Source organism: Dermacentor variabilis, chromosome 1 (assembly GCF_050947875.1).
Source record: "Dermacentor variabilis isolate Ectoservices chromosome 1, ASM5094787v1, whole genome shotgun sequence".
Taxonomy (NCBI): domain Eukaryota; kingdom Metazoa; phylum Arthropoda; class Arachnida; order Ixodida; family Ixodidae; genus Dermacentor; species Dermacentor variabilis.
Genome location: NC_134568.1, coordinates 226,253,864 through 226,279,471, shown reverse-complemented (window position 1 = coordinate 226,279,471; position 25,608 = coordinate 226,253,864). Strand labels below are relative to the sequence as shown.

Below are 25,608 nucleotides of genomic sequence, written 5' to 3'. Positions count from 1 at the left end.
GCGCCGCGTGACGTCAGCTCGGCATTTGGTTCGTGTTCAGCGGTGGAAGGCGCGCACACCAGCGTCCTTGCTTCAGCTGCCGGGCAGTCGAGGCAGCGGTGCTTCGTCTCGCGGCCTCGTTTGTGGAGACTGGTTTTTCAAGTGGCGCCGGCATTTGGAACATCAAGTGTGTCTCCATCAAGCTGTTGTCGTGACCTATCCTGAGCCATGTGTCCCGTGGTTCTGCTGGCGCTGTTGTTGAGCCTTCTGTTGCTTTTGCTCGAGGTTGTGGCCGCGCTGTCCGTGGCCTTCAACCCAGCGCGCGTGGAGAAGTTGAAACAGGGCGACCTGGCGCGTGTCTCGTTTTCCGCACCCGCTCTGGAGCCACGATTCTTCAGCGTCGCCTCGGACAATCCGTATGTGGCATCGGTGGCCGATCTAAATGTGACTGAAACTGGCGCTTTTGTCAACGGGACGTTTGCCGTGAAAGGGAACTTTCTGGGTCACGCTAAGGTGCGCGTTGTGACCAATGGCACTGAGTCGAACGAGTTTCTTCCCGTCAGCGTAGTGCGGAAGCAGAACAGACTCTCCTTAATATTCACGGTATCCGTGGCCGTGCTAGTTTCATTAAACTACATCAACATGGGTTGTGCTTTAGACATGGAAGTTGTGAAAGATGTGCTGCGAAGACCTATAGGCCCAGTGGTAGGCTTCTTCAGCCAGTATCTTGCCATGCCTTTGGTGAGTTCCACTGCCCTACATAGTGGTTGTTCCGTCCAGGCGCTTGTCGTGCGAAAGTGCTGCTTGTGTGCGCACTTAATCCCAGCGACTGCCGTGCACTGCTCGCTGAACGGCGCCGCCTGAGGCAGCCGATGATTGAGCGACGTTATTGGCATAACACACGCTCACGGCGTTGGCTGAAAGTGGTTGACCCTCGCGCGCCGGCAACAAGACCGCGCCTGTGGCACGCGAGAGTGAACGCCAGAGGCCTTGTCTAGAGACGGACCTTGACGCCACCCATTCTTCTAGGAAACCTGTCGCAAGAGGTCTTGAATTGAGTGGCGGATGTGGTTTGTCGGTCGCCACTGGTTTCCTATAGCTTGTTGTCACTAGATAGCAGGTATTTCGCGTGGATGCTGTGAGTTCCTTGAAGGTTTCGTGCAGTTACATAATTCACTACAAAATGATCGCTTTCAAGAAGTTATTTTCGATCTGGCACGAGTGAGGGAGGCCCATTGCAGTTGCACATCATGACAAAATGATCGATTTTAACCACATATTTTCAATGTGGCATGGGTTGTTCTTTCATTGTCATGCTTCCACCACGTTAAACGGGCAAAGGTATGGTGATGTTGACAATTTGTGCAATATAAATCCCATGTTCATTCAGTGTACGATCAGTTTTATTGCCCACTATGTGATACATTGTTTATTCTTAAATAATGGTTCAAAAGCGGTTGAAAAAAGCGAGTGCAAGGAACTGAAATATGCACAGCCCTCAGCACACTTGTCTAGCGCACGTGAAAAGTGAGCTCAAGACAATTCTGCTGGAGGCTGTACCGAAAGAGGTAGTTGTACTGGACTGTCATGCAACCTTGTTTTTTTTTATTCCTCCTCATTCTGAAAGAAAAGCTCCAAATTGTTGCTAGAGCATAAGCTGTGTGCGAACTACACTTTGTTTCCTCTTCACCTTGAGGTATTTCACTGTAGAAACAGTTTCCTTTCTATAGTCCTCTTGCCTTGCATGTTGAGTAGCTATCTTACATTTTTTGCAGTATGTGCGTTATTGGTACTGTTTGCAGTATTATAGTATTCCACGCACAATTTCTTGCATGACTTTGGGGCATGAAAAAAAAATTATTCCAGCTAACACCACGTCACAAGTATGACTGGTTACAACTACACAATATTCATTACATTAAGAGTACAGAACTGACATGTTGAGTCACACTTGAATGTGCAAGCAATGATTGGCACAGCAGATGCTTTACTGTGTTGAGTGGATTTGCGAAGGGGTAAACTTGGCTTCCAAAGTGCACCCCTTGAGCACTGTGCCAAGTGATTCCTCTTTCCTGGGATGTATTTAGCATCACTCTTGTGCAAACCTTTGTTCATAGTCTGTTTTAGGTGGAAGGGGTTGGGGCTTTTTTTCTTTGTCAGTTTTCTTATTACTTCTGATTTTATTTCTTTTTTCTGGATTGATTGAGCTTATGAGAAGTGCCGAGCTGCCTCACCTGGTACCTCTCGTATGCTTTTGGGGCGTGCTAATGCAGGATGTGAGGTCAGTGGGTTTGAGGCACCCTTGCCTTGATTCCATGCACTTGCAAGGGCAAAACTATCAAAACGTCTGCTGATTTAACTGCAGGACTCCCTGCCTTTTGAGCAAAATTGGGTACTTTTTGTGTAGGTATTGTTGCCCTCCGGGGCAACAAAATCTTTACAAAAATTGAGAAAGCTTCACAAAAATATGTTGAGCCAACCTCTCTTTGTTTCTTAGTGTTTTCATTGTATTTTCATTCAGTCCTGCCTACTTGCTGCAGTGCCAATATTTTTAACATTTCTGGAGTATCATGCTTCCTCTGAGACCAGCCTTGAGATGGATTCATTCTTTTCTGACAAGACATGTAAATACTACTTGTACAAGAATTTGCAGTATTTGAAACAAATTATATTTTTCTCTGCAAGTTTGATACTGCTGCTATATGATGAGCCTGGCTTCAGTGAAACTTATTTCCTCATAGAAGGTAAATTTTTCTTTCTGCTGTGCTTGTTGGTCACCAGATAAGCATTATTCTTAGCTAATTTACCTGGAGTCGCAGGTTCAATTACTCGCTGTATTCAAATAGGGACATAATGCAAAAACATCCATGTGCTGACCTTTGGGTGCTCATAAAGAATTGCAAAAGATCAAAATTAATCTGAAGCATCCCATTGCAGCATCTCTTGCAGCTGCCATGTTGCTTTGAAATATTGCCCTCCATTGGTCACGTTAGCTTTCCACATTATGCCTGCGATGCACCTCATCCATTAGTCTCCTTTTGGCATGGAACTGTTTTCCTTGCTGCAGGTGGCTTATGGAATGGCACAGTGGCTTTTCGAAGAAGCTTACCTGCAGCTAGGACTTTTCACATTTGGCTGTTCCCCTGGCGGAGGAGCTAGCAACATGTGGACGGTTCTTCTTGGTGGTAACCTGAACTTAAGCATTGCCATGACCTTCATCAGCACTATTGCTTCTTTAGGTAAGGTTTTTTTCTTTGCATTCTAGAGCACTTTGTTATTCCACATGTTTCTGCGACAACGGTATTGGATTTTTAAAAATAGGGAATTCAAGACAAGATAGTCATTTCAGCTGGGCAAGCATCGCAGCAGTGGCAAACATCATTATTTGGAGGATAATTGTCAATGCGGTTATTGATTAACAGTTTTGGTAATTAACTTATTAATTATTTACTTTAGGAGGTGTGTTATAATGGCAGAATTGAAATTGGCCAGCACTCAGAGCACAAGCTTTTATTAGAAACATTGTGCCTGCTACATGTTTTGAGAAATGTGGACTCTTAAGTGTTCCATGATATGTATGCATGGCTGTTCCAGCTAATGGGTTTCTGCACTGTGGAAATATGTAGTATGAAAAACTGTAAGAAGTTAACTCTTTAACAGGTTGTTTAACAATGTACATGAAATGCAGCATGTGCATTTTGTGGAAGATTTCTATATTCCATAGGCTCTTGCTGCATATTTTTAGGCGGACTTTCTTTTGTAAATTGTGATATAAAGGTTATAAGCAGGGATAAGGTGCCTCAGAAAGGCTGGCCAACGTTTCGATAAGATGTTTGTCATAGGTCCTCCTATTGAGACATTGCCCAGCCTTTCTGAGGCACCTTATGCCTGTTTATAACCTTTATACCGCAGTGTGCTACTCCATCTGTCAGCTCCCTTCTTGATTTTGGTTTTATTTTGTAAATGTGACTTTCATTTGCATAGAAAATGTACTTACAGTGAAAACTGAGGCATCTAGGATATTATTTCAGCTTGTACAACAGCAAATTTTTCACTGCACAATTTTGAAATGTACTTAGCTTGCAAGACTGTTTATTATACCTTGCTATTTTAGCAATGCATTAAAAATGACCACTGAAGCCTTTGATTGGTTTTGAACATCATTTTTTTTTATCGGGAAATGGTTTGATACATCTAAATATATTTATAAAGAGAAAGTCGATATTAGCCATTGAACTGACTCTGTAAGCTGACTAAATCAATTAGGCAAGAAAATATTGAAAGGTACTACCTGGGCCAGTTTGCATGGAAAATGGAATTCTCATAATTGATGCCACATTTTAGCGGGTGACATTGAATTGGGAAATGCACTTGGTACTCTGTGGCCAACATATACAATTTTTTTGTGCCAAATCTGTGAATGCCGAGATGCAGGTTTATTGTTATTAATATATTTGATGGCTGCTTGAAGAGCTGCAGCAGATGTGCATCTCACATGTAGAGGCAAAGTTGTGTTTGTGAGAGTTTTGTTTCCTTACTGCAGGCACCATGCCCCTCTGGCTGTTCACACTTGGACGCAACCTGTTCCAAGAGGCATCGCTGCGCATTCCCTTCCGCAACATATTCACCACATTGGTGTCAATGACGCTGCCACTCGGTGTTGGTCTGGCCCTGCAGCGTTGGCGGCCCAAGGCTGCTGATGTGTGCAAGCGCTTGCTGGCCCCAGTGTCCGTGGCCATGATAGTATACATAGTTGTGTTTGGCACATATGCCAACCTGTACATGTTCCAGCTGATGAGCTGGCAAGTACTGTTGGCTGCAGCAGCCAACGTCTGGGTAGGCTTTGCAGTGGGTGCCCTGGCCACCCGATGTGCAGGCCTCCCGTGGGCTGACGTGCTCGCAGTGTCCATAGAGACTGGTGTCCAGAACACGGGCATTGCCATTGTGTTGCTGGGCTTCTCCCTGCCTCAGCCAGAGGCAGACATTGCATCAGTGGTGCCTGTGGCGGCCTCCATTGTGACTCCCATCCCACTGCTGCTGCTGCTGCTGGGGCAGAAGGTGTACAGCCGCTGCTGTCACCGGGCCGACGCAGTGGCGGACGCAAAAGGTGTGGCAGCCTTTGCTGAGGTAGGCGCCGCGGGTGATGTGGAGGAGAAGCGGGCATTGACAGTCTGCAACGGAACAGTAGCCAACGGCACGCTCGGTGGCGGGAAGGCTGCTGAGGCCAGCTACGGTGACGATCCTGAGCGGCTGTGATGTGTTGTTGGTGTGACTTGGTGTCCCTCGCTCCTGTTCCCTGTGCACCTGCTGTGGCCTTGTTTTGGGGGTTGCTTGTCTTTCCATCCTTTCCCTACAAGCACACGCTTTGAACACTTGGGAGGAGATTCAGTTGCTTACTACTGACACTGTTGGCCTGCACAATATTTTAACCAATAAGTGTGCCCAAGAGCAAGCTGAAATTATGAGTCAGAAGTATTCTCAATTTTATATGTGTCTTGCTTATTTTATGAGTCAATTCTATTGAGAGACAAGAAGCGCTTGCTCATCATATTTCATATTTTATATGACCTTGAGAAAAGGCTTATGCATTTAATCATGCCCCCTTACGTTTACCACTTCTTCATTAGCTTCCCTAACCTGCTTGCTTTGCCAAATATAGGGACACACATGCTTACTGAACCTAGTGATAAGATAGTAAAATCTATTTACGTTTTGAAGCATGATAATGTGAGTAAAAAATAAAACATTTAAGAGGTGATGCGGGGCCGAAAGGTGAACTTATGAGCTGATGTGCCAATTTTAATGAAATTTTGCAGGAGGCTTTGTCTTGTTATTAGAACATGTAGCAAATTTGATTAATCTAGCACAAATAGAAAAAAAGTTACGCATGTCCCATTGAGCAAATGATTGTGTCATCTTAGGAAAACTATTAATTTTCAAAATTATAAAGCTACATGAAGATTTTTTGAATAAATATCTTCTGGACACCCTATATTACTAGATAGAAGCAGCTGCTTGCAATTTTATGCCTTTTGTAGGAACTGCATCGCTAGAAAGCTAAAGTGGTGTTTATTTTGTTAAACTGGTAATCGAGAAATGTTTACTTGTTTCTTTTTTTTTTTTTGAGGCAATTTAGAATTTAAAAATGTCCATAGTCATGTTCCCCACATGTATTCAGCCTAGAAACAATCTTAGAAACAGTTTTCACCTTTGCTATTTCAAAACAGTAGTTTCCTAAAAGTGTGAATTGGCCAAAAAGTGCGAATAGAGAAAAATCGCCTCAAAGGTCTCAAAACATGCCAAAACATATTCAACTGTTGGATAAGAAGCTCGTTTTCTTCTCTTCTATCATGCAAATAAGCAAACTTGGCAAGAACCTCCTTTATATGCTTAGAAATGAAAAACGCACAAAATTGGGAAATGTGTGGTTCTGATGAAAATTGTAATTTTAGCCCCGCATCCCCCCTTAGAACTAACAAATTTCTGTTAGCATTTGATTTTTTTTTTCTTAGCGCATGCTGCCTACTTGCATTCAGGAGCAATGTGTGTTGCTTACATTGTAAGTGGCCTATTCTGGCCTCTGTTTTTCCTTCTTCCTGGCTGCAGTGGGCTCAGTGCAGTTATGTGGTTCGAGCTTCATTTCAGTATGTACAGCTGTTGACATGTTTAAGAGCGATATATTTGTATAGGCATTTTTATGCTTCAATTTAATGCAGGGGGCATGCTGTTATGGTGGACCCAACAGGCATATCTTATAGTGTGTGCCAAACATTCTTATATCGAAAAAAAGAACAGGAGCGACCTGGTAGCTAGCAGAATGCTATGGTTAGTGTGCAAGAATGTCACTTTGTATTTTATGCCTGCGTACTTCTTTTACAGAGATCTCTGAAACTTAAAACTTAAGCCTGGACAGCTTCATTTGTTCACTGCACTACAAATAGCTGTCGTGCATTTTGCTTTGCAAATGCAGAGGAAATTTAGTTCGATGATCTGACTTTTAACGTAGTACTGACGGCTTTGAAGAATCTCGTATCAGCAGGAACCATTTTATTTCTTTTTAATATAATTTAAAGCGCTTGTGAAATCTCTCAGTACACTGTGATAGCCTGTTTTGTTCATATTTGATTTCTGGCTCACGTTTACATTGTTATTCATAGTGCACCATGTTTTGACACCAAATTGAAATCCTTGCTTTTTAATTTAATAATCTAGTACTTAGTAGTGATGGCCAACTTTTTCCCACATGACAAGCCTTTTTCCAGCACCACTTGAGAACTTGTAAGAGAGATGTGGTGGAGGATAAACTTGCATCGTGGTTGCTTTTGCTTGCTGGCTTTTCTTGCTTTGTTTGAATTAACACTGGCTAACAACTATTGCTTGCAGTGCTCTGTGCTTTTTTTGTTGTGTGGGGTCTTTATTATGTCTGTCTCAGCACCCAAAGTTTGTGGCAAAAGCACTATGAGGCCATTAAGTTATGTCTGGCAGATTGCTTAATAGAGACATATGAATAGGTCATGCTGCCATTAAAATGGAAGTATATCGGAAATAACTGCTGATTTATATATAGATACACATACATATAGTCGCTAACCGAATTTTCGGACATCCTCCACGGCGGAGCCACCTTCTCCGTAGAACTAATGTATAACAACAACTGAACTTTCGGATGTTGTATGGTGCTTCATGGACACCTCATTCAGCCTTTCGGATATGATCTGTGCATGTGATGTCGCAACGATGGCAGCTGTGAATGGTTGGTACCATTCAAGTACCCTCACTTTTGTTGACAAGCTTGTTTTACGGCTTTCCAAATGCCATGCAGCTGCTGCTAATAGTCCTGTGCCAATTCGGTGCCAAACCATAACTTTCATTGACATGCGATGAAGCAGCGATGATTACGCCTATGATCATGGCTATGTGGCCGTGACCAAAATTCGATGATTATCGAAGCTTTCTGCTATAAAGTGTTCATGTGAGCAGCCCATCAGTGATGAGGGCAGAGATTGCGTGCATGGGTTAGACTGACAGTCGCAGAAGCCACGTTCAGGTCCCTGAGTAACCAGTTGGCAAGTGACCAGCTGGCAACTACCGCGAGCGTGTGCTTACTCATGTGTACGCCTACTTACGGGAAAGGTGTAAGCACTCGTGTGTATGGACAGTTCCAAACTGAATTTTTGCATAACAGGCTAAACTGCTGGCATCGTACAGAAATGGTTGCAAGCGACATTTAGGCCGGGATAATGTAACGGTTGTATTCAAACACATCTCATGAGGGGTTAAGTGGCGCTCAGCCCACGTTATCAGCAGGATCGGCTGGTTGTAAAGGGGGGTAATAAGAAGCACATAGAATCTGATCGAGCTAAAGAAATCCTCACATTATAGTGGCCCTACGATGGCATGCAATGAGGGAACGCGAAACGTAAATGTTCTGTGGTGAAACATCTATTCAACATCGACCTCCACAAAATTTCATGTAGATGTTACGTCACTGAAGCACAATGCCAAACAAAAGTCTAAACAAATTTTCCGTGCTGCTGGCCTTGTAAAAAAAAGAAGCAAGACTTTTTTTCTCTCAAAATTAGTTTTTTTAGACTGCCTAATTATGACATTTTTACAGCCTCCTCTCAGGGGTAGTTCTAAAGGGGACGACCGACACCCCCCCCCCCCCTTGCAATGGCCTTCTCCTACAACCACGGTATGCCAAGTAATGAAGTGCGCACCTGCACCCCCAACAAGAAGCTCTGTCTCTGCACCCCTAACTGAAAAATCCTGGTACTACCCTTGCCTTCTCTGTGTCCGAAAAATCGTTCAGCGGCTGTAGATATATGCAAAAAAAAATCCAGTCTGTCTTTGTAGAAACTTGCTAGGGAATATTCATCTATTGGTGGTCCGAGGTGGTTTAAACACTAAGATGATAGTTTTTCTAATGCGTGTCTCATGCCACAGTGAAGCAATCATTGATGACTTTCAGCGGTAGGGGTAGAAGGTTAGCTTTTGTGTGACAACTGCAACAATAGCAAGTGGCTGTCGAGTACACTGTTCTGTAGCCAGTAAAATCCATACTGGTTAATGTTCCATGTGTTCAAGTCATGAGTGCCTTAGCTCTTGCTCCTTCAATGAATGACAAAATGTGTACCGCTAAAAAATTGCCTCAGTTACACATTTCAATTATCGGTTCTGGAATGAGAGGGGGGCACTACAAAATTCTCTTTCTTCCAACTATCTTTCTTTTTGATCTTCAGGTGCGGTACGACAAGTTGGATAGTCCGCTACTGTCTGACTGATTTCATGGAGCAGGGAACCAGATACGTGCGGATTGCTGTCTGCCTTATTTTAGTGCTGCTTAGCGTGTTTTGTGGCTCTGCTGACTTTCATTTTCTTTTCCTTTTGTTTTGTCCTTGTGTTTGGTGAGTTGTTAGCCTGTTTGAAGCAGTGTTTGATTGTTTCTTTGTTTTGTTTTGATATTTCATTTTGTTATAGTATTGAAATACTGACATGGAAGCCTGCGAGTGCTACACATTATCTTGTGAAAACATTAGTATTAGCATTCTTCAGATCTTTGTCACGTAGCACAGCTTGGCCTCTATAGAGTCCTTTTTATTGTTTTTTAGCTGTTCTGTGCTTGGTGCTTCACTAACAAACAGCTTTGTAACACCATGCTTCTGCATAGTAGCTTCAAGGATAAGCCTGACAAGCTCTTTCTGATGGCAAGGTGGGAGACCAGAATACGTTTCAATTTTCCTCTTGGTAATTTTCTCTTGTAGTGATCTTTTTTTTTGTGTGTGGAAAAGCAAATATTTTGTCTTCCTCTATCAGTGTGGAATCCAGGCAGATTGCTAATGCAGTGGGATGACTTTGTGCACATGAAAAATGCAGAAAGAAAGAAACGGAATGACTGCTTTACTAACCGGTCTCTCTCTCTCTCTCTCTCTTTTTTTTTTTTTTTCTTGTCTGCGTCGGTTTTCTCTTTGTGTGGCCCTGTCCTTGTTGACTCTCCTAGGGACCATCTCGTGACTTGGCATCACTGCATGTCCTAGCAGTGGAGCTTGCAGCTGGTCCTTGACAAGTGGTCAACCCTTTTACGCCATCCACTGAACAGAAGAGGAATTAGCTTGCCTGGCTGCTGGGATCCGAGCCAGTCAACTGGTGCAATCTACCTTTTCATACAAAGCCTTTTGTAGGATACGTTAGCTCCTTACTTCTCAATGCTTGCATGTTTGCTAACCATGCATGTAAAATGGGTTTTATAGCTCTGTTCCTGTTGTTGTGGTTATTGAAAGGAGTTATTGCAGTATGCTTTACACTGTGCTGTGCTGTGAACAAATAGTGAGTCCCAAGTGTTTGGCTTATTCTGAGCCCTCAATGATGTTTCCAGGTGATTCTTTGAACACTTTTCATTGCCTTCTGTCATTGGTGTTCAAAGAATTGCTCTTATATTTGTCGGAATCATGGTGATAAGTGAATATCAAGGGCCATCATATAGTTTTACTTCTATAAACACTGTTCTTGTAGCTCCATTTCTTAACTACTTGCACACTTAAGGAGTGGCGTTTCTTAAAGGCTGTAGTTTAACGAATTGACTTCTGGCTGGTTAATACTGTCAGTTAGAAACAAATCATCTCAATTGTGCATTCACTTCATGAACCTTGCATTCTGCAGCTGGGAGTGTTTTCATTGTTGCATGTGGCATCATTACCTTTGGTAAGCTAAGCTACAAGGAATGTACAACTATGATTGGTACTTAAACATGTGGCTGGTGAGCTTTTAAAATGGCCCATATGTACTGAAACTTATTAAGAAGCACAAAAGTATTTTTGATGCTTCAGGGTGACCAGAAGTGTGTTTATTATGTCTGTGTCACTGTAGCCGAATGTTCAAACAAATTATTTAGATGCATACTTTCCTGTTATAAAAACAAATAAACTAGCATAAGCAAATTTGTGTAGACTTGTTTGTTTCATTCATGCTTATAGTTGGATACAGCTGTATCCTGCAACTGCAGTGACTAGGCACACTCTTTTATTGCTTTTTACAAATGTTCCTTAAATAAGGCTTGGTCAGGTGTGACCATGGCGCTTTCTTGTGGGAGCCCATATTGTCCAATTTTTACTAGCACTAGAGCCAGAATTGCACCTTATATTGCTATATGAGTGTGAACTCTGGTCTTCACTCTTATTTGTCTTGTGATCTGTCGTGGGCCTCCTTAAATCTACATAGAAGGAAATATATCCCGTTTGTACTGCATTTGTGAAAGCACCGAGTACCAACTTGGTATGAAAAAAAAATTTTTTTTTCTCAGTTCTTGACAGTGCAGGAACTCGTTTTCATTATCCTTGCGAATGTCAAAAAACGTCGAGTGTACTAGCGTGAGTCAAGCTCGAGGTCGTGTTCTTGGCATTGTCAACAGCCACAGGTGGGCTCTAACGAGTGCGAACGAAACGCGCGCGCGCACTAAAACCAAACCGTGGACAGACTGCGAGCTCGATTGGCCTTATTTCCGCTACCTACGCGATGCAGTCGGCCAACCCTTTACTGTGGTGCATTTCTGCAAGTGTCAAGTTTATTTCCAACAACACCGAGTCGGAGGTCCTTCCTCAAGTGCTTCCTCATCGTCTATTTGGGTATTCTAGATGATCTTAAAAAGCAGCGGGAGTACAACTCCTGAACGGCGAACACCTACCCAGTTTTTTTTTACGCAAAGCAAAACGCAGTTGTCAAGGGTCTATATCAGCGATCAATGTTCCCGCGATGCAGTCAGCGCAGCTGCTACTAGACACAAAGGTCAGCTTTCTTCTGGACGCAGCTCGCCAAGCGCTGTCGCGCCACACTTGCTGAAATGTTGGCTAGTAACCTTTGAGGGCTGAAAGGCTAGCAGTTGATGGATAGAAAACACAAGTGCCCTAGGAAAGAATTACTACTTGGTATTCCTTTATCCGTCGTCTGACATGCTCGCAACACTCGCTTTGGCGGCGACAACGCGTGTCATATCGCAGCGTGCTACAATCTGTGCCACTGTGTAAAATTTTTATACTCTTAAGGTTGCAATGAATGCCATCTCGAGCGCGTCGAGGGGCGCTATAACGTAAAACTATTCCAAAGTTTTCTATTCCCATTCTGAAATCAGCCCTCCACGAATGGTCAAAAACTTTTTTGGACCACCCCAACTTCACCTTTGTGTCACGCGACGTCGCGAAAAGCGTGATAGCTCCCGATCTCATATGACGTGTACACACTGATTATTCATGATTTGACCGAACAAAAGAAAAATATTTATGATTCGACGCCTTTTAGTCATCAGCCCTCGGCTGTTAGTCAATTTTTTTTGTTTTCAGGCTGCACCCACTTCACCTGTCTGTCACGCGACATCACGAAAAGCGCGATAGCCCCCCATCTTATATGACGTGTACACACTGATTATGCATGGTTTCGCCGAGCAAAAGAAAAATAGTTATTTCTGATTCGACGCCTTTTAGCCATTATAGCCCTCGGCTATTGGTCAAAAGTTTTCGGGCTGCACCCATTTCACCTGTCTATCACGCGACGTCACGAAAAGCGCGATAGCTCCCCATCTTATATGACGTGTACACACTGATTATGCATAATTTGACCGAACAAAAGAAAAATAGTTATTTCTGATTCGACGCCTTTTAGCCATTAGCCCTCGGCTATTGGTAAAAAGCTTTCGGGCTGCACCCACTCCGCCTGTTATCACGCGACGTCACAAGACCGCAAGGCACCGCCTCAAAGTGACGTGTACGCGTTAAAGGTTCATCAATATGCCGAACAAAACTGAATTTTATTCTGAATAGCCGCAGGCTGCCCCGTTCCGAAAGGAATAAAATATAGCTGCCGCCGATCGCTCAGGCATTGGCTACTCGCACCTGCCGGAGAGCATGGTTTTATTTGCGTATAATAAAGCTTCTTGCGTGGCCGCGTAACGTTTTCGAGCACTTTCGGCACGTTTACGACCTCTCTCTGACAACTTTTCTTTGCTGAGGATCCGTTTTAGCGTCATTCTTAAGCTTCCGTTACATGCCGCCACGATTTTCGACCAGCCACCGCAAGCTAATTAAGGGAAAGCGGACCAATCGCAGGCGCCGGCACCACCCTCTTCATCCGGTTATCGATTTTCAATGCAGTGGCTCAGCCCCATCGAATCCTTCTCCACTTGAGCGTGCTCCTTGCCTCTTGCCAGCCAATTAGGTAAGACAAGCCGCTCAGTGTAGGCAATGTTATTTGTTTTTCAAGCAAACAAACGTAACCTCCTGTGAACGAGGAGAACGTTTGATTGGTCTGCTCAGACAACCCTGCGGGTAAGCGCCCGATGCTTGCGTTGGCGGTTACGCAAACTTGACGTCAGGAGATTGAAATAAAAACATATTGGAATAGTTTTACTTTATAGGGCCCTAGATAATGACCCTTCATGCTGCTCTCAAACAGACCGATGATTGCAGTGTCAACTGTTGAAAAATAGGCGCAACATACCAGGGAAACGTATAAAAAGAAAGCAAATGTTTCGTTGTCAGGGTATCTAGCAGACAGTCCGCTCGCTCATCCTGCACAGGACCGGCGCGGATCAACAACAGAACAGTGACAGGACTGCGGAAATTTCCTATTAGCGGCGAGAATTTGGAGTGGCGCCCTCTCGCGAGTGACGTCACGGCAAGAACGCAGCTCGCTCCGGCTCGCTCGTTCCCTTCGTGCATGCATGGGGTATTGGTGGCTCGAGCCGTACTTACAGAGGAATATGTCGGATTATTTCTGCTGCCATGACTGAACCGCAGTTTCTTCTTCAAAGCCGCGTGAATCGAGAAAATTTGCGACTTGGATATCGCAAGCTATGTAGCGCTGAAGGGGTCTACTGTTCCTGTGATGCATATATGCGCCGTGTCTGTCCATAAATGTTGCTTAAAAAGAATGTCTGCAAGCTCAACACGCGAAGTTGTGTATGATGCTCCTCTAAACACTTAACATTCTCTTAGTACTTAGTAGCTGTGAGAGACATCGCATTTTACATGGAAGGAAACATTGATATTTGGTGTCAACATTATAAAATAGTGTTAGAAGGAAGCTTTCATCATAATTCTTATTACTCTGATGAGTTTTAGTCAAATGTGGCAACTGTATTAAGGCCTAAAAGGAAGAGTTAGGCGCACATTTTTTGTGAAAATATTTGCTACTACTTTCACCGTTCTCTGAAACAGGCACCCAGAAACGCATTGGCTGTTAACACGACGGCTCATCATGTATTGTATATGTATATGCTTAACGAATACCATAACAGCAATCACATGAAAAAAAATTTCATGGTTAAGATTGAGAACCAATCAACTGCGAGCGATGAAATGTGTCATAGTGGCCCTCGCTAGCTTTTATCGACGATATATCACACCCCACCCGCAACGGAAGCGACCGACTGTCGTTACGGCGAGGCACGCATTGTTCGCGAAACCGAGCCGTTCACTACAACTTCCAATTGAAACCATGAAGTAGCTCTTTACAGCACCAATTACCATGCTTATAGCATACTCGAGGCACTACAGCGCAGCTTAGGCTCTCTTGAAATACAAAATTCAAACACATTCTGCCTCACCATGTCTCGATCCTGCGTTGTTTAATTATACAAACTGAAAACTATTCGCTTCGTCAGTACGTACAAGAAGACCTCGCATACCCGCTTCATAAAGAAGACACCACAAGCCTCACACGAATTCACTTGACTTTTGACCTCCACTGGGGAACGATGATATCTTCAATAGGTGCCGCACTACTAATGAATGAGGCTTCGGCTTCTTGCTGGCTGCAGCGAAACGGCACAAAAGGCATATTTCACTCACATATTTGGCCCGAGCAACCTGTGTCAGTTCTCCAAAGAGGTTCATCATGTCTGTTTTTCAAGCAAGAAGCACCAGTAAATTGCTCAAGTGAGCTGAACTTGTAGCATGGAAAAGGAATAAATATTGGTACATTCCTTTCCGTGTGCTGCAAAGAGCTGTAAGCCTCAATCAGCTTTGCTTCAAATTACCCCCACTTACGTTTAACCGGTGCAGAACGGCCTTTTGAGAAGCAGTTAAAAACGCACGTGGTGCTGGCAGAATCTAAACTGCAGTGTTAAGTCCTTGTGTTACTGCCGAGCGTTTCTTCGAATAAATAGAACAATTCAATATTATACCATGAACTACTCGTCGTCAGCAAAATGTTTTAGTGGGTTAAAATCAAGATAAATGTTGTACAAGTCATATATAGCCAGCGTTTGATTGTGACAAGCATTTTGCACCATGATGGCTATGAAATCCTAACTGGATTCTTATCTGCTGGGATTTTGCGTCTATGTTTTTATTATTCACGTGACCTACCGCTGCAAAGTGTAGATCCGTGCATGAAAAACCCGTATTGTCTGGTCTGAGCTCCTTCGAGTGGCACTATAAAAATTATGGGGTTTTACGAGCCAAAACCACTTTCTGATTATGAGGCACGCCGTAGTGGACTCCGGAAATTTCGACCACCTGGGGTTCTTTAGTGTGACCTAAATCTAAGTACACGGGTGTTTTCGCCTCCATCGAAATGCGGCAGCCGTGGCTGGGATTCGATCCCGCGACCTCGTGCTCAGCAACTCAACACCATAGCCACTGAGCAACCACGGCGGGTGAGTGGCACTATACCGTTGCCTTTGAGAAATATATTGTCGTCTAGGAAATAAGCTCCTTGATTACATTTTCGCGAACGAAGACTTCGCAAAAGATATATTTGAGAGGCCCGTCATAAGTATACAAGCATAGAGAACGAGGGCGAACAAACGGAAACACTGCAGAAGGCGCCCGGGCACTGCCCGAACTGCAGCAGACGACAGGCGCGAGTCCGTGCCCTGACGTCACGCGAGCGCTGCTCGCAGCGGCCCTACTAGGTCGTTCTCGGGGCTAATAGAAAAGCATTGCCACGTGACATACCTATGATTTCAAAATAGGGGGCATTATCAGGCCTTCCTGCTAGGAGCACTGTCCACACCCTAAAGAGAATATCTTACACCATGCGCTGGCTTTAATATATATATATATATATATATATATATATATATATATATATATATATATATATATATATATATATATATATATATATATATATATAGTTTCTCTATCGGTGCACCTTAGCAACTTATAATGTGCATAGGCACATGACTACTCGAGCCACTGCAGCTTGTGTCATTAGCATTTGCACGAAGAAACGGGAATAAACCGTCTTCTTTTGTCTGCTTTTAGCGGGACAGAATGGAGTTCCTTGCGCCAAGTTGTGCACCTGCTCGCTGCATTCAGTATACGCCGAAAGCAGTCTACAGTAGTGATGTTCTGCATACGTTGCAGCAGAATTCCCATGCACGAAAATTCCCTATTCCCGACAATGCTCCCTGTATTATTCAAAAAAAGGGAAAAAACCCCGCAAGTTTCCCTGCACACGCACACACACACACGTGTGTGTGTGTGTGTGTGTGTGTGTGTGTGTGTGTGTGTGTGTGTGTGTGTGTGTGTGTGTGTGTGTGTGTGTGTGTGTGTGTGTGTGTGTGTGTGTGTGTGTGTGTGTGTGTGTTCAAAAACATTACACAGTTTATTCGACATGTCGGCCGAACAGCAATATCAGAAGTCGATTTTTGATGTGTCACTTTCTAATGTCAGTTCCCGACATATCTATCACGTAGACAGAGCTCTATAGCCTCAACTAACACTGGTGGCTCGCAGCTGTTTAGCGATACTGGGTAGGTCGCCTTGTCGAATATTCGTGCAACAAATTGCAGTTCGCGTGTTGTACCGAAACAGCACATCAGCTTTTCAACAACAATGGCTATTAGAACTTGAAGCCGACCGACTCCACGTTTGGCCCGTGCGCAGAGGAGGGTGCGCTGTGCTTTGTCGAAGTGATGGCTTGCTCAAAGGCATAATTGTAATATTAACCAATATTACAATTCCCCGCGATATCGCAAAGATTCCTTCTCTTTCTTTTCCTTTCGTCCAAAATTGTGGCCGAGAATTCCCTGCACGGAACATCACTGGTCTACGGCACTTCGCGAATAGTTGTCCCCGAGGAAGGACACCGAATCCGCTCCTACCATCGAAGGAGTTAGTCGGTCGTCGTCCAACGGCTGATGCGCATATCGAATGGTCGATTTCTGCGGGCACACGTCAGAGTCCTCTTTTTCCCCTCCCTGTCATGCTGAGCAAGTTGCAAGATCTCGCGCCTCCAGAAGGTATAATCGATATTGAACACCTTTATTTATCGCTGCCGCTGGAACGGACCGTTCATCGGCGCGCGGTCGCTCGGGAGATCGCGAAACACTGTACGCCGCTTGCTCCACGCTGGACGCACTTGTCTCTCTCCCCTTTGGCGTCCCTTCGACGGCAACATTGGACTTCGCTGGCTCCCTCATCTGCCTCCCCGCTTATACACTGCCAGTGAATCTCGTCTCAATGTAAACCGTCGAGTTGTGTGAGCTGCGGAACCGACAGTGCGACGCACGAGGGCGTCGGCCCTGTAGCCACCGCTGTAGTAGTAGCAGACTTTATTTAGAAAAAATAAAGAATGCAGTCGAACCCGGATATATCGAATCTGAAAGGGATCACAAAAAAGTCCGATATATAGGTGACCCGCACGGTTGTACGCGTGTTATTTCCAACCGCTCCGTGAGAGACATCGAGGAAGTACTGGCGAGAGAAGACGCCGCGCGTTACGTCCGAGAATATTTGTGGCTTCGATTCTATACAGCAATTACCTTTGCTTTTCTCCAGCTGTGTGACGGCTGGGAACATTCGAAGGTTGTCATCCTGGTGCATTCGTTCTGATAACTGAAAAAAAAATTAATATATTCTTGGATTTTTCGCGCTAAAACCACGGTCTGATTATGAGGCCCACAGTAGCGGCGGAATCGTGATGAATTTTCACCGCCTGGTGTTCTCTAACGGACGGCACACGCGCGCCTTTTGCATCCCGCCCCTGGCGCAATGCGGCCGCCGCGGCCGGGATCGAATGCGCGAGCTTAGCGGCGTGCTGTCTGAGAAATGAGTTAAAACGGAACTTGCGATTGATTCTAAGGAACCAGAGTGGTCTGGCCTTTTTGTTTCCCACGTTGCAGTTGTTATGCGAAAAATAATGCCGCAATCCACTATATACGGGGTGTCCCAACTATCGTGCACCAAGATTTAAAGATATGCGAATGCCACGTAGCTGGGCAGAACCGAAGTAATGTTCTCTGCCGTCGCCTGGAGATACTCGTCTTATTTCTTGCGTGCCGTTGAATTGCATATAATTAGTCTTAATTAAATAAATAAATTTCTCAAATACTATAGTTAGATTAAAAGTGTCAGTGAGAAAATTGTAGAGCGACATGAAAAACTCCCGATACAGCTTTGTGCTGCTCAATACGTGGTGCATAAAAGTGTTTTTCCGATCCTGATAGAAGCCCGCGAATACGCGCGAAATTGGCGCTCGACTGACCGCTCGAGGCACTTAGCGCGTATTCGCGGGCTTCTTTCACGCTAGGGAAAAATACTTTTAAACCAAACCTCAATGAAACGGCCCACGACCGTGCGCGAGAACTTGCCCGCCGCGACGGTCCTACGGCCTCCGAGGGGCTGGACATTCAGTTTAATGACCCGCTACTCACTTATCACGAAATCACCTCATACTATCGAAAAGGCAGAATGAAATATCCGCTCCCGCACTCCAAACTCGAACGCGCGCAGGCGGCCGCGTTTCGAATGCTACAAACGGACTCGTATCCTTCACGAGGCCTACTGAGTCACTATAACTCAGACATCCCGGCAAATTGCCCAGACTGCCAAGTACTCTATTGCTCACTCTCGCACATGCTATGGCAATGTACCGCGTTACCAAAGGGCCCTCTCTCTAGTGAGCCCGAATGGGAAGAAGCCCTCAAAAGCCCGGACCTCAAACTCCAGCTCAAGGCCGTCCAGAGGGCCCAAGAACTGGCGGAGCGTCACCACGTTCCCGTCCCGACTTGGGCGTCGCCTACGGTTTCGGCCCGAGGAGCTCCCCGCATGGGATCTCTAACGGCTTAAAACTCCTCAGGACCTCACTGAAGTTCTTGACTGACTGACTGACTGACTGATGTAGCACGTATTGAGCAACACAAAGCTGTATCGGGAGTTTTTCATGTCGCTCTACAATTTTCTCCTTGACCTTTTTCACCTAATTATATGTAATTAGGTGGAACGCAAAAAATAATGAGTATCTTCAAGCGACGGCAAACAACATTACCTTGGTTCTTTCCAGTCACGTGGCATTTGCATATTTTTAAATCTTGGTGCATATGATAGTTGGGCACCCTGTATGTGCAATGTATTAACGGAATGGTCTTAGTCAATCTGTGGTGCTGGTCACGTGCTGGCAGACGGATACTTGCGTGTTGCGGCAAATATCTGCTTAATATGAGCACGGTTAAGAGACGTGTACTTATTGCCAGGAAATTCACACGGCTGCAAATTTTCCGCAGAATGAGTTCTGCTTCCTTTCAGGCAATGCATTCCTCCGTCCGATCACTCCGATATATTGCGAACAACGTATACACAAGCAAGTAGAAGTTACGGCAGTCGCACGCAGTTCTTTCTGTGCGCATGTATAATTTGCCATGTATATTTCAGATGACAAACTTGCTATTTGCTCCATTTTCTATGCAGCTAAACTTAATCATTTCTGTCATATTTCTAACGGCATCCGTAACTTGGCCGCGTATTTGAATGTTTCTCCTGTGGCGCTTATTATAAAATATACGTAGTTACATACTTGTCCAACGAAACTGGTGGCACATAACGAACGAGAAGTATGCGCCAACGTACGATGCTAATACTTTTTTTTAGACTGTACACAATTTTGAAAGATCTTCCTGTGGCATGATAACATAATCGTAGTCTTTGAGCTGGATTGTCCTAGGATGCTCACATTACTTTCACGTGAAATCGATATGCACAATCTACTAATTAAGAAAATTTCACTAATTAAGTTTTTAACTGATCATTTTCAGGACACGTATCGCAATTTATTGATTGTAGTTGGTGGGGGTTCTAGGCATATCCACTTGGAAAGAATTCTGAGGACGACTAAGATTTCGAGATATGCGCTATCAAGGCTCGCGGTAATAACGCACTGTGTTTCGACTTTCTTTTTTTACAATACGCCGTTTTATGCATTGAAGCACGAAAGTCATTGTTACGCCCATGTGTTTCTTCGCGTGTACTTTGGGAGTATTCAATGCGACTCTTAATGAATATTTCTTTTTCAAAAATGTTTCGGTAAATTTTAGGCTGACGCTTCAGTACTAACGGAATGTTGCCTCGGCAGTGATCGGCTGCGCACACCCTTGCAATTTCTTTTTAATTAATATCGCGCGAGCCCATGTGTGTCGTCACGCACTTTAGGAATTAATATCTCGAAACATTAAGAGCGAAGTTTATTCAGTTATGTACATTATAATTTGGCTGACATTTCGCTTTGCATGACTTCAGCGGGCGGAGAAAAAAATAAGTTGTAGCGCAATCACGATTCACCTGAAATGCGCTCAAAATACGGGTTGAAGGTTACGAACAGGCAATATTGTCTTAATCCTTGCTGCAGATGTTGTTGAGAGCGCAGCATCTCGACAGTAACGCTTCGCCGATGCGAATTGGAAACGGAGGGGACGTCGGTATATTCCGTGTGTTCGTATTGTTTCAAGATGTCAAGGCGAGCGCGCATTTTTTTTTTTTTTCGGTGCAGGCAACGCACCAGGTCGGGCGACAAGTAGCTGCAGTCATCAAAATATTCACGCGATCAAATGTACAGCGCGAAAGATACGCAGGTGAGGAATATACACGGGCAAATCGAGCACTGTGCGGAACGCGTTTCTCTTTCGCACGGAGGGGAGAGAGAGAGAGAGAGAGTAAAACTTTATTCAATGTAAATAAAATAAGGCACGATGGTTGGAGCCCCTATTCCAGGGCCCCACTGGCACGAGCGGCTCGCTGGGCTTTTCTGACTTTTCGCTCGCCGCTTTTCTCTCTCTCTCTCTCTCTCTTCTTTCTTGTCCTTGGTTAGATTTAGTGCTCGCTTTCAATAATTCCAAACATTCGTGGTTACTAACTGTTCTCATTTCCGAGTTCTTTCTAGCATGTGTTGCATCCGTTTAGTGCGTAGTTGGATTTTCGTGTCCTTTCGGAAGTGAAATGAAGTAGCCGACCTAATCCACCAGTTAACAACCCATCTACCGTTCTGCGAAGTGCATGCTAAACCCACACCGTGAAATGAGTGGTAGTATGTGCGAGAGCGTATACGAAACATACGGGTCAGTGAAGGAAACTGCAGGGCATTGTTTGAAAGTATTTTGTTCCTTGCCATTTACTTCGCGGTAAATATAGTTATTAAATGGGATGCCAAAGAGTTTACCTAAAATAATAATAATAATAATAATAATAATAATAATAATAATAATAATAATAATAGTAATAATAATAATAATAATAATAATATAAGCATAACGCGAAGAAAACATGCATGGCTGTTGAAAAGTTCCCACCCAGACCGAGAAATAAGAGGCGTAATAAAGCGGCGAAAATATCAGCTGACCTCGCATACCCTTTATGCATTTCAAAATGCTCTTATGAAATTGTTCGCAAAATATTTTTTTAGACAATCTGAAAGAAGTTATGATCACTGGTAGCTGACATTCTGCGCTGTAACAATCTCTTTAATATTATTCTAAAAATTCATTCCCTTCAATCGATCTATATAGCGATTAAGAAACAGAAAATAGAAAGACCACTATTTGGCGGTAACGAGAAGGGTCACTGCATGGAAAATTATTTCAAAAAAGCTAATTGTTTCGGAAATTCTAGCAGCTGGCGCATTGTCCTTCCAAAGCGAAAACTCCTCGGAACTTCCATCACCTTGATACTTTCAGCGCTCTCTTGAATTAAGGAATTGCATAAATAATGTCTTCAGTATGTCAAAATTACATACATCGATGATCGTTAGAACGCCTTATTTATTCGTAAAAATCTCTAACCTTCAGCTCTTTGACTTGTCCTTGATACGGGGCATTCTTGGGTTGCTGAGAATCGGGCTGCCACCGTTACAGTGGTTTCGCTTTTCTGAACATATTCATTCATTGCTCGTCTGCAGCGATCAGTCGCTGCACAAAGTTGCGATCCAGCCGCTAAATGTCCCCCCAAACAAAATTTTATTTGTCCACTCTACGTCGCGTTTCGTCAGCGTCCAAACATTTCGATACCCATTTAGCCGAAAGTTTCTATGAAATTCTTGAACAGCTTGGGATAAACGAAAAAAAAAATTAACATGTTTCCGGGTATGGGCGGTGCATCAGCAACTAATTTTGCCCGGACTTGAGTGGGCTGCGGTGATGACGACATGAATCCGATTTATATTTCTGTAGGTTGACGTTAATGGGGAGAGGGGGATTGTCCCCCCCCTCCTTTTTTCCCCTATATATGTTGCTTATACCTGGCTCTTGCTTGCAGTATATAAGGCCGGAGATTCCAATAAATATATATATTTTTGTTTATATTACTTATCTGAAATAGGTGTAACCAGTAGAGTTATTTGTTAGCGCGTTGTCTGTAGTTCATGCCTTCAAAACTGCGTGAACTTCCCAGGTATAGTCGCCGGGAACTTACAGAGAAAACTTGGTGGGCACAGGTATTGTTGGCTGAGACATTTTCGTGGCGTTGGGAAACCACCGATCGCGCAGCACAGTCTGGATAGCCGTTGTACAAGCGACAATGAGTAATTTCTTCCGAAAGTGACGAGGGTCACCGCGAGGATATCATCAGGCGCACAGCCAGGCGTCCCCATTGTGTGGCTGTGATTGCGTTCATCAAAATAGATGAGCGCATTCGCCGCCCTGTCGACATAGGAGCACACGCCGTATAGCTGATAACAATGATAGCGTTTCAGTTGAGGGAAGCCTTGGGAAATCAACCTGGTCTGTCTCGTTCGCCAATTCCCAACCGCATTTGTTTTATTTGCCAAGGGTGTCCGAACGTATACACAAATGTACTTCACAGATGTGGCGCCTGTGGTTAGGGCAGATGCCTCTTTGGGCCGGTCGTTTGTTGCATCTCTCTCATTGTGGGGTGATAGGATATTGGTCACGCGGTGTCGTGCCGCGGTCCGGTCGCCGCCGGCGCACTGGCCAGCGGAGAGCGCTTCGGTGCCTGCTGCTCAGCAGGAGCAGTTGCAGGCGCAGTCCTTCTCTTCGGCGATGCCCCGCTTCATGCGGCTTGGGCCTGGGAAGAGGGAAGCAAACGTCACACAATCGCTTTCAACGGCGGCGTGGGCGGTCCCACGCACCTAAGTATACTATACCATATACTCTACGCCGATGCGGCGAAAGCTACAAGCCGTGTCGGCAAAGGCGTCAGCCAATGAAGAGCGAGGAAAAGAAGGACGGCGGTTCGCATGGAAAGGCTATCGCAGATTAGTGCTGATTATAGGAGAATTAGCACAATATCGCACAACAGCAACAACAACAACAACAAAAAAAAAAACACCGCGCGGTGGATGTAGGTTAAAAGGAACCGCGGTAGGATTAGTGGCGGACAATGAGCTCTTCTTTCTGCCATCAATAGGATGGCAGAAAGTCAGCCGGTTCTCGTTTCTCGTTGGCTGGTGAGACCTGTCGCTTTCGCTCCAATGCAGGTTGTTGGTGAGATTGAATGTAGTAGACACAGCTTGGTTAATGCAGGTGAAATATAGGCACTGTCGGAGTATAGACAGTTTTAGTTTAGTGTGCGCTAAACCATTGCGTACGATATAATATAGCGGGTCATCACTGCGCATGCGCAGAACGCTAAACGACCCACAGCGTATATAGCGTACGCACGCTATTTCTATTAGATTTAGCGTTAGCGTGTCTGCGTTGTTTGCGTAGGTTGCGTAAAACATGGCGGTGGTCCCGGCTGCCCGCTTCGAATTGAATTTGGCGTTGCTTTTGTAAAATTCACTTCGTTCGTAGCAAATGACTGAGTAAACGGCTTTCGCTTAGTCTCAGGCCGCTTCTACGACAGAGTATTGTGGATAACCTTGTAGAGTTTTCGAGCTTGCTTGACATCGTAGGCTCGTGCTTCTTATGTACTTCAGCGCAATGTATTATTTTCGATGGCGTATTTTATTTAAAGCATAGAGAAACATGCGAAAGTATATACCTCTATGTGACAGTGGTCGGTTGGCCACTATAGTGCTCGCGTCATTCCGTCTTGTTTTTAGCCGGCTATACTTTCGCTAAGTCAAACTTGTGAGAGAAAAAAAATGCTAAAGGAGATCGCTTATTCTCTTTTAAAGCGTAAACACGAGTAAAACTTTAGTGAGTGACCGTTTCAGTGATAAACAGCTGGCGGCAAACTAGTTCTGTCTGTTCGGGAACTGCGCGAAATGACATGGAGATTTCTGCGCCATATTCGAATGGGTGCCTTTGTTACCCTTGCGTGCAGCTTTTGCAATCTCGATAACGGCACCTGCGCAGCAGGCAATGGTGCGGCGTGAGTTAGGTCTCCCCATTCCCGTGCTGCACTGTTACGACGCCTCCGCCCTCCGTTAGCGGCAGTATAGTGCTTTAGTTTCAAGGTTTTCTGGGTCGCCGCCGAGAATGCGTTTACGACGTGTGTTCAAGACAGCTTACAAGAGCCTTGGCCCCGTATTAAAAAAAAAGATGTTTTCACGCTACAACTGTTCGTAGGAGCAAATGCGGCTTATGGCAATCATATAGCTGGACGTATTAGTGAAGGCGGCCGGCCAGTGGAAAGAAATCACTTGCGAACAAAAAGCTTTGTGTCTCCGGCCCCTTATTCAGAGTCACTTTATAGCAGTGAAATATCATACGCGCATTCAGCGTTACGTGCTGCGGAAGCGTCTGGAAATCTCCGTGCGTGGGAAATGTTTCGTGCTTGTAATACCACACTGTTTTGCAGACTTGCAGTTAAGTAGGCGAAGTTCATTAGGTTAAATTACAAGTCATTTTGACGTCCTGAGCTGGTGACAAATTCTTTCAGGGAGCCTTCCGCTCCCGGCAAGCAGGCAGGAAATTTACACACACACACACACACACACACACACACACACACACACACACACACACACACACACACATATATATATATATATATATATATATATATATATATATATATATATATATATATATATATATATATATATATACATATATATATATATATATATATCACCGACGTGTACAAGCTGCCAACGACAGGCACACGTTCAAACTGCAGCGGCATTTTGACAGCGCCTGCGTTTCCTATCTAAATTTAGGGGTTGTCTGAGCAGCGCTTGGCGTTCGCGCCGAGAAAATAACAGGCACGAGCGCATTACAGCGGGGGCCGGGTCCGACGCTTCAGGAAGCGACGGCCACCGTTCCTCGCATGACAAATGTGCCGCAGCGCAATAGTTTCCGTGTGTCGTGCAGTGAAGCAAATGTTTTCCGCGAAGGCCCGCTGGATCACATGCACGTGGAAACGCTAAGTATATAGAAACGCCTTGCCGGCTGCATGTGCAAGGTTGGCGACAAGCTTTCTGTGAACACTCGACGGAGACGACGGTTGTTTCAGCTTTCCC

At 44.6% G+C, this 25,608-nt stretch overlaps 2 protein-coding genes across 6 annotated transcripts in view; one reads left to right on the top strand and one right to left on the bottom strand.

The window, feature by feature from the left end:
* LOC142557888 (ileal sodium/bile acid cotransporter-like) lies at positions 1–10,920 on the top strand. Of its 5 annotated transcripts, none has more exons than XM_075670109.1 (4): positions 1–720; positions 3,047–3,218; positions 4,523–5,212; positions 9,980–10,920. In XM_075670109.1, exons 1-4 carry the CDS (start codon positions 208–210, stop codon positions 9,991–9,993), a joined length of 1,389 nt encoding a protein of 462 aa, XP_075526224.1. In that variant the 5' UTR covers positions 1–207; the 3' UTR covers positions 9,994–10,920. The 5 variants fall into 5 exon arrangements, with proteins under 5 accessions (XP_075526224.1, XP_075526217.1, XP_075526227.1 ...); XM_075670102.1 differs by having other exon boundaries at positions 9,222–10,920; XM_075670112.1 differs by having other exon boundaries at positions 2–720; positions 4,523–5,106.
* A 12,054-nt stretch (positions 10,921–22,974) lies between these two features.
* Positions 22,975–25,608, bottom strand: part of LOC142557863 (uncharacterized) — a 64,655-nt gene continuing 62,021 nt past the window's right edge. The window contains exon 6 of the mRNA XM_075670081.1: positions 22,975–23,264. Within this exon, the coding sequence (XP_075526196.1) occupies positions 23,200–23,264 (65 nt within the window). The 3' untranslated portion in view covers positions 22,975–23,199. The remainder of the gene's footprint in view (positions 23,265–25,608) is intronic.

Coding starts and splice junctions, on each gene's coding strand:
- LOC142557888 (XM_075670102.1), top strand. CDS start 208: ATGTGTCCCGTGGTTCTGCTGGCGCTGTTGTTGAGCCTTCTGTTGCTT. Junction 721..3,046: donor AGTATCTTGCCATGCCTTTG/GTGAGTTCCACT, acceptor TCCTTGCTGCAG/GTGGCTTATGGAATGGCACA. Junction 5,213..9,221: donor GGCTGCTGAGGCCAGCTACG/GTGACGATCCTG, acceptor TTTGATCTTCAG/GTGCGGTACGACAAGTTGGA.